The sequence below is a fragment of the Bison bison genome, unplaced genomic scaffold (assembly GCF_000754665.1).
Source record: "Bison bison bison isolate TAMUID 2011002044 unplaced genomic scaffold, Bison_UMD1.0 scf7180017864145, whole genome shotgun sequence".
In the NCBI taxonomy this organism is placed as follows: Eukaryota; Metazoa; Chordata; class Mammalia; order Artiodactyla; family Bovidae; genus Bison; species Bison bison.
The window spans coordinates 7,152,689-7,161,755 of NW_011494717.1; the positions used below are offsets into that span (position 1 = coordinate 7,152,689).

The 9,067-nt window shown below is 56.1% G+C and overlaps 1 protein-coding gene across 1 annotated transcript in view; it reads right to left on the bottom strand.

The window, feature by feature from the left end:
- ADCY3 (adenylate cyclase 3) overlaps positions 1–1,335 on the bottom strand; it is an 83,322-nt gene extending 81,987 nt beyond the window's left edge. Inside the window, exons 1-2 of the mRNA XM_010840563.1 lie at positions 1,254–1,335; positions 3–778 (exon numbers count right to left, since the gene is read on the bottom strand). Of these exons, the coding sequence (XP_010838865.1) occupies positions 3–634 (632 nt within the window). The 5' untranslated portion in view covers positions 635–778; positions 1,254–1,335. The remainder of the gene's footprint in view (positions 1–2; positions 779–1,253) is intronic.
- Between the last annotated feature and the right edge of the window lie 7,732 nt (positions 1,336–9,067).

Genomic DNA, 9,067 nt, shown 5'->3' on the forward strand with positions numbered 1-9,067 from the left:
GCTGGGCCACAGTGACCCCCAAGACGAGTGTGTGCACGACGCAGGAGACCACGGAGATGATGACAATGGGGCTGAGGCTGAGCGGCAGCGTGATGAAGAAGGAGAAGACGAAGAAGGCCTGCCAGCCCACCGTGTCGCTGGCCGCGTGGGCACGGGAGAAGTTCAGGCCCAGGTAGGAGAAGACCTGGGCTGATATCAGCAGCCACAGCAGGTAGGGCACCACTCTCCGAGTGACCCGGTTGGGGAGCAGCCCCTTTTTGCAGAGCACGAAAAGGATGATGTCCAACACCAGCCCGACCCCAGCCACGGCCAGGGGGGCCAGCTTGTCGCCAGAGAAGACCACAGCGCACATGACCACCACATAGCAGTCGAAGAGGGCCGCGAAGACCACCAGCACCAGCAGGGTCTCGTGGCGCTGCCTCTTGAAGTAGGTCTGGTACAGGTTCTCCAAGGACTCTGGTACGAAGGTCAGCCGCATGAAGCGAGGCAAGCAGAGGCACGACCCCGAGTTCCGGACAGAGATTTCATGGGTCCGGCCCACCCCGCGGTCAGGGTCCGAAGGCAGGCTGACAGAGTACTCGGCCGAGTACTCCGCGGAGTACTCGGGCTCGGAGAAGCCCTGGGTCCTCGGCATCCTGGCTGGTATCTGCTTCTACTGGCTCCGGAGAAGCCGGCCGTAGAGCAGAGGAAGCGCTCTGGCACGGGCCACCTACCGGGCCACTTCGGGCAGGAACGCAGAGCGGGATTCCAGGGCCCAGGGAGTGCTGACCATCTGGAACTTAAAAGGACATCACTGAGTAGAAGCCCCTCTTCCTTCCTACCCGAGCTTTCTCCACGACCTGCCCTAGCCCTCCGGGAAGAATCCTTGCTGCCAGAGGCTCCAAAACCGAGGCCTTTCTCCCGCCACCCCAACGCTCACGGCCACCACCCGACCACACACATACTTAGTCTTGTCCACCCAAACACTCTGCTTCCTGTCTCCGGCTGTGGACGGGCCTGGCTACCTCTCCACCATCCCTGGTCTCTCTCCGTGTCATCTCAGTCTCTCGCACCCCCCTGATCTCATCTAAGTCGCCTCCAGGCCCAAGTCTTAGAATGTGAGTATAAAACATGCTCCAAGAAACCAGCGCCAGCCTGGGGGATTCCTGAATCTTTCTCTGTTTACTTCCCTTCCCAGCCAGCCCTTTGCCCCTGGGGCTCCCCATCTCCGGGCACTGTCTGCTCCGGAAGGCAGGCCCTGCCCCTGCGCTTACCTGTGAGGGAACTCGAGAACCGCGTGGCCCGGGCCAGTCCCCTCGCGGGCTGCGAGGCCGGGTCACGCGTGCAGCGGGAGGGGACAGGAGGGCTTGGCGCCCCGGGGGCTGCTCTCCACGGAGCCGCTCCGCCCCGCTAGCGCCGCGGTCCCCGGTCCCCTCGCCGGGGCGCGACCCTCCCGCCGTCAGGCCGGGAAAGGCGCAGGGCTGCCCTTCAGCATCCACAGGCGCCCGGCCGCTGGAGAAAAGAGGAGGCGGCGGCGGCGGCGGCTAGAAAATCCGGGGGCGCCAGCCTCTTGGGCTGCGGCTCGCGGGCCCGGCGCCCTCCCTCTGGCCCCGCAGTGGTCGCGGTGGCGGCGGCGGCAGCGCGGCTAGGGGCGCACCGGGGGCCCTTGGCGGCGGGAGCGCGGGCCGAGGCCGGGGAAGCCCGCCAGCATCCTCTGCCCCGCCCGCGCGCCGAGCGGAGCCAGCCGAGCCCGGGCGCGCTGCACAGTGAGTCCCCGCGCGGCGCTGGCGGCTCCGGGGCCACGCGCGCTCCAGGCCCCGGGAGGCGGGCGGCGCCCCTCCCTCCCAGCAGTCGCCGCCCTCTCGGCGAGCGGGTCAGGAGCTGGGGCGGGAGTGGGGGGCAGGGGAGGTGCCGGGGGGAGGTGCTCCGCTCGGGACCCCGACCCAGTGCGGGGGCAGGAGGAGGAGCGCGGGGGCGAGTTGCAGAGGCCCCCGCGGCCCCACGCTCCGGGACCCGGCGGCAATCGCTGCGTGGAAGCTCGGGGTGGGCGGCGGCAGGAAGGATGGGCTAGTCAGGGCCTTCCCCCCGCAGGCCCGGTCTCGGAAGATAAAAGCCCGGGACGTGCCCTCCCGCAGGTGAGGCACACTCGGGGCATCCCGGGCGCCCCCTCCTCTACCGCGGCTTCCTTCCGGGCTCGGAGAGGCGGGGGCTGAGGTTTGGGGACGACTCCCCTGCCCGGCGCGCCAGGCCTGTGTCCCCGCCCACCCTGGCAGCCCAAACGCCGGCCTAAGCTTGCCGCAGAAGGGCCCGCAACTGAGCCCGATTCTTGAAGGAAGAGGGTAGGAGTGGCCCAGGAGGCACGTGGAATTGAGAGAGACCCTGCTTCAAAACGGTCTCTTGTGCACATTCCACCTGTTTGAGGCGTTTTTTGAATGTAGGAACGCTGTTAAGAACGAAGATGCTCCTTTGAATGGTTAAGTCTATCAGTCTCTTGAAAGTTAAGTCGCTCAGTCCTGTCCGACTCTTTGCGACCCCGTGGACTGTAGCCCACCAGGCTCCTCCGTCCATGGGATTCTCCAGGCAAGAATACTGGAGTGGGTTGCCATTTCCTTCTCCAGGGGATCTTCCTGACCCAGGGATCGAACCCAGCTCTCCCGCATCAGAGGCAGATGCTTTAACCTCTGAGCCACCAGGGAAGCCACCAGTCTCTTTCACCTTAGTATAAACTACTTTCCTCGGATTTGACAAAACGTCTTGTCAAGATCAACCACAGGCTTTAGGAATTTAGATAAAGGGAGAGAAGGGAGGTAAGTTGTTTTGAAACACAAGAGACTATGTGGAGGGAGGAGGAAGGGAGTTGCTGAGGACGCCAGCCCTTTCAGGGTGGGCTTCCTGGGGAAAGCAGAACTGGGTAAGAGAAGAGAGGAAGCCAGCCCTCCAGGCCCTGGATGAAGGTGACTCCTGGATCTCTTGAGATCATCTGTGAGGGCCCTTTGCAGAACCTCAGGGGGTAGATTAGTTAGAGACTCGATCCTATCACAGTTTTTTCTGTCTGTCTCTCATACTAACTACAAAAAACTACTAACCTCAGCTCAAACCTGTCAGGGTTTGCTTCCAAAGATGAGAAATATGACATCAAATTAGGAGGAGGGTAATTTCAATAATCCGTGGGTCAGGAAGATCCTCTGGAGAAGGAAATGGCAACCCACTCCCTTATTGCCCAGAGAATCCCAAGGACAGAAGCCTGGCAGGCTACAGTCCACAGGGTCGCAGAAGAGTAGACATGACTGAAGTGACTAAACAGCAAACAACAGTTTCAATAAAGCAGCATTTCCCCCTGTTGGAATTCAAATATTTATTTTGAATCGTTCAGTTCAGTCGCTCAGTTGTGTCCAACTCTCTGCAACCCCATGGACTGCAGCACACCTGTCCATCACCAACTTCGGAAGCTTACTCAAACTCATGTCCATTGAGTCAGTGATGCCATCCAACCATTTCATCCTCTGTCGTCCCCTTCTTCTCCCGCCTTCAATCTTTCCCAGCATCAGGGTCTTTTCAAACGAATCAGTTCTTCGCATCAGGTGGTCAAAGTATTGGAGTTTCAGCTTCAAGATCAGTCCTTCCAATGAATATTCAGAAATGATTTCCTTTAGGATTGACTGGTTGGATCTCCTTGCTGTCCAAGGGACTGTTGAGTCTTCTCCAACACCACAGTTCAAAAGCATCAATTCTTTGGCACTCAGCTTTCTTTATGGTCCAACTCTCACATCCATACATGACTACTGGAAGACAGACCTTTGTTGGCAAAGTAATGTCTCTGCTTTTTAATATGCTGTCTAGATTGGTTAGAACTTTTCTTCCAAGGAGTAAGCGTCTTTTAATTTCATGGCTGCAGTCAAAATCTGCAGTGCTTTTGGAGCCCCCCAAAATAGTCTGTCACTGTTTCCACTATTTCCCCATCTATTTGCCATGAAGTGATGGGACCAGATGCCATGATCTTAGTTTTCTGAATTTTGAATCGTTACACAATGTTAAAGGAGGCACATTTTTTATGTTTAACCAAGCAAGTGCTTATGCTCTTGCTTTAATCGTGTTTGACTCTGTGCGACCCTATGGACTGTAGCCAGCTAGGCTCCCCTGTCCATGGGATTCTCGGCAAGAATACTGGAATGGGTTGCCCTCCCTCCTCCAGGGTATCTTCCCAACCCAGGGACTGAATCTGCATCTCTTATGTCTCCTGCATTAGCAGGCGGGTTCTTTACCACCACCAACACAACCAAGATACATGGGTTAATAAAAGGAAAAAGAAAAAGCTGATAAATTGAGCCTGCTTGGGTGCAAGGGATAAGCACATTGTGCCTTCTGTGAATCCCTCCTGTTTTCCTGGCACACATGCCAACTCTTGGGGTTCTGTGGAGCTCCCCACTTGGCAAGGCCGCACCCAGCCCCTGGGCCCTGTGGGTTTCATGATGAGCCTGCTTCCACCACCCATGCCCTGGCCTCTCCTCCCCACAAATCCCATGAAGGGAGCGGGTTCCACACAGAAATCTCTCGCCCCCTCCTACTCTGACTGCTGACCTCACTGCTCTGCTCCCTGGCCTTCCACAGTCCTCCTCTCTCAGCCATGCCACCTGTTCAACAGACCTGTGCTGAGAACACCCAGGATGCCCAGCCAGCCCAGGCATCCATCAGGAAAGACTAGAGGAGCCACCTTGCCCGTGCTCTCAAGATGCTTGCCGGCTCTGCCAGGGTACTATGTCCACCAAGATAGACCCTCAGCTGAGCACAGGCCACCTGAAACAGGGCCTTTCAGGACCAGAGGGGAGCATTGGATTGTCTGGATCCTCTGCCAAGGCTCAGCAGCAGGACAGCACACTCCCAACCCTGTTCTGCAACCTGGGTCATATGCACAGACCTTCCCTATGGATGTGGGAAACCCAGGGGGGCAGCTGCAGCCCCTCATTGAAGCCAGAGGCAACTAAGAGAGGCGGTCAGGGAAAACACAGCTAGTCAGAGACAGACAGTGAGGCCACAAGAGTCTCAGCTGTTTCCCTCACAGCTGCTTCTCCAGAACGTGGCACCTAGTGGGTGCTCAAAACAGCCACTGAATGAGTGGATGATTTCCTTAAGGAGAAATGGCACTTTATAAGTACACCTGGCTGTCCCTAAGAGGACTAACAGACCTTATTCACTGATGCGGAATGTGTCCTGGGCCAGGGTAAATTAAAGATAACTAGGGACTATCCTGGGCTTCCCAGGTGGCGTTAGTGATAATGAACCCGCCTGCCAGGAGACAGAGGAGATGCAGGAGACAGAGGAGATGCAGTTTCCATCCATGGAATGGGAAGATCTCCTGGAGGAGGGCATGGCAACCCACTCCAGTGTTCTTGCCTGGAGAATCCCATGGACAGAGGAGCCTGGTGGGCTACAGTCCATGGGGTCGCAAAGAGTTGGACACGACTGAGCGACTGAGCACACACGCACGCAGGGACTATCCTGGTGGTCCAGTGGTTAAGACTCCAAGCTTCCATTTTGGGGATGCAGGGGGTGTGGGTTTGATCCCTGGTCAGAGAACTAAGATCCCACATGCTGCATGGTGGGGCAAAAATAATAATTATAATAAATTTAAAAAATAATAAAAATAACCCCACTCAAGTGAAAAGGGGGCAAAGTGTCTTCAGTTTCTAAGCTATGCATCTTGCATTATCTGGACAACTGACATGCATTCTTTTACAGTCAAAAGATAAAGTAAATCTATCTTGCAAACACACATGCACACACCCACACAACCCAAGACCATGAATGGCTGTGTGGGTGACTTGCCTATGACACATGTCCTAAAGTGAAGACAGAATTACAGGCTTAGAGGGCATTCCCAACCTCCACCCGATCCCAGGATCCACTCGGATAGGATAACTGTTTGCCGAAGGCAACTTTTGTTTGTATGGTTTGAGACTAGAGATGATTGCTGAGAATTAATGGTTATTGGATAAACAAGAGTGGTGTGCCCCCCTGGGGAAAAGCGGTGGCTCCTGAATCCAGCAAACAATAGATCAGAGCAGAACCCTGGAGTCCTGGGGAAAGAGAAGTAGGAGGAGAGAAGATCCCCAGCTCCCCTGGTGCTGGGCCCCAGGAGGGCCCTGATTGGGGCCTCAGCTGAAAGCAGAGCCTGACACGAGCCTGTGTGCAGGTGGTTTAATTGGGAGAGTGACTCCCAGGGAGGGAAGACAGGAAAGCCAGTAAATACAGGGTGTGTGCCGGAGTGGTCCCTGCCGCGGGCAGTGGGGCTCAGTCCCTCTGGGACCCTCTGAGGAGCTGTGCAGAAGGCACCTGGGCATGTTTGGCTGGGTGACTGGAGCAGGGGGGTGGGGGATGGTATTTATCTGTCTGCTTCCATCCTGCAGTGGTTGAGGGGCCCCAGTCGGTGGGTTTACTCTCAAGTACTTGCAGGCATGCCGGTGTGAGCCTCAGGAGGCTGAGTGGTGGGCAGCAGAGCAGGAAACAGGACACTCGTGCAGAAAGGCAAGGACTCTACAGGGTGTACCCGCAGCAATTGCAGAGTAGATGGGTGGGCCGGGAGCATGTCTCCTACAGGGCCCAGACCCCTCACCAACTCCTCCGGCTCAAAGGTTCAGAGCCTTCATCTGGAGGACAGGAGCCCTCTGGAGTCAACCATGGGCACTGGCCTAGATGCTGCAGGGGACTCAGACAGATGATTCAAGCTCATCAATTCTCAGTGTCCTCGTGGTGGATAACAGAGACTGCCCCCTAGGAAATGGGGCTCAAGGACATCAGTGTGTGTGTTAGTCACTCAGTCGTGTCTGACCCCATGGACTGTAACCCACTGGGCTCCACTGTCCATGGAATCCTCCAGGCAAGGATACTGGAGTGAGCTGCCATTCCCTTCTCCAGGGGATCTTCCCAACCCAGGGATTGAACCCGTATCTCCTGCATTGCAGGTGGATTCTTTACCATCTGAGCTCCCAGGAAAGCCCAGCAGAATGGCTGGCAAGTCTCCACAGAACAAGTCAAATGGGAGTTACCGGCCACCTCCTGGTCAGGTCGCCCCGCCACTCTGGTACTGCTGTTCCTGCGGGACCTACTCAGAGCCGGGCTGGGCTGCGGTCTCCCTCTGGGTCCCTCTCTTGACCCCACCGTGGCTTTCCTCTCTGACTCTCAGCCCGAATGTCACTTCTTTGTGTCTCTCTGTCCTTCTCTGTTTCTTGCTGCTTCTGCGTCCGTGTTAAGGTCTCCCCAGCTCTGCCTCTCCTCTGGGCTGCTTGTTGGACCACTGTGAGCATGTACAAGTATGGGTCCGAGTGTTTCGGAGTGGATGAGTACATGTTTTGTGTCAGAGTCTGTGACAGAGTTACGTATGTGAGATGAGTGTGAGTGCACGCGTGTGATGAGTGTGATGGGTGAGCACGCACGTATCTCACCGGCACAGCCACACTGCCCTAGCGGGTAGGCTCCGGCCTCATCCCCTCCTCCCCCATCTGACAGCGCCAGTGCCCTGCTCCCTTCCTGGGGCCTCTGGGTGGGCAGAGAGCACAGTGAGGACCACCTTCTCTTCCCTGGACGGGGGTGTCTCTGAGTCTGTTCCATCCTGGGTGTGAGCATCTCCTCATGAGCTGGGCCAGCTCTCCTCCAGCCCAGCGTTTGAAACAGAGCAGCTACTCCATAACCTGCTGCTGAAATAACGTCAGCTTAATACCAATCATTCATCCCCTTGCACGCACTGGTCCGTACTGCCCCATGGGCGGTGACCCTGTGTTCTGTGGGATCCTGCCTCCAGGCGCTATGGTGTTCTTTCCTTCAGCTTTATGACTTGGGTACCCAGGTCCCCATTTTACAGGTGAGGAAAAGGGCTCAGAGACGAGAGGGGACTTGCTCCGGAGCCCACAGCAAGGAAGGGGCAAAGGAGGGCTGGACTCCAGATGCTCCAGGTGGTGCATAAGCACGGCTCCAGAGGGAATCCTCAGAAGCGTGCTCCGGGCAGGACACTGTGATCTCAGACTCAGTGCCCAGCTTACGGCCAGGGGCACCCGGAAGAATCATGGCTCCCTAGATGTCAGAGCTGGAAGACACTCAAAACATCATTCTGCTTCAGCCTGGATGAGGAAGTTGAGGCCCAGACAGGTTAAATTTGGGGCAAGTAAGACATATGCCCAAGGAGTGCAAAGCAACATGTGGATGCTGAGTAATCCCAAGGCCTCTATGGAAATGTCATGTTTCCAAAAGCACTTAAGCCAGGGTCCCTCTGGGAAGAGGCACCATAGAAATATGCCCTAACGAGCCTCTCCTTGCCTGCTGGGGATTCAAAGGAGCAGGAAAAGATTTTGAACACTGAGAGGCGACAAGACCCAGGCCAGCAGGAGATGGAGGCCTCCATTCCACAGTGCCTATCCCTCCCTCTTGTCCCAGTACTCAAAGAGCCCAGTTCTTAGGGGGTCAGGCTAGGGGCTTCGAGAAGGGCTGGCTCCATGCCCTCATTGTAGATATTCAAACCTAAACCATTCCAGCAGCCACTCCCTGGCCTGGTGCCCCATCTCAGGACTTGGGAAGCATTTCTTGACCCTATTCTTCCTCTCTTCTCCTCTCACCCATTCTCTACTACCCCAACTAGGGCAATCGATCATTCCAAATCCAAGTCTGATCTTATCCCCATCTTCCTATCCATCCCCCACCCCCCAACGTGCTAGGGGATCAAATGTGATAATACTTGTAAAGTGCTCAATGTCATTTTCCCTTGAAGTTGTCCTCAAGGAATAGTGGTCATTTTTCACTTGGAGATCTGTAGTGGGTTGCACGGTTCCTTGTCACCACCCTTCCAGAAGATAGGTACATGGCCAAATCCCTGGAACCTGTGAATGTGATCTTATTTGGAAAAAGTGTCTTTGCAGCTGTGATCAAGAGATGAGATCATCATGGATTGCCTGGATGACCCTAAATCTGATGTCTTTAAGAGACACACAGAGAAGACAGGCACAGATGAGGAGGTGCTGTGACGATGGAGGCAGAAGCTGGAGGGATGTTGCCACAAGCCAAGGAACATCTGGAGCCTCCAGAAGCTGGAGGAGGCGGGGAG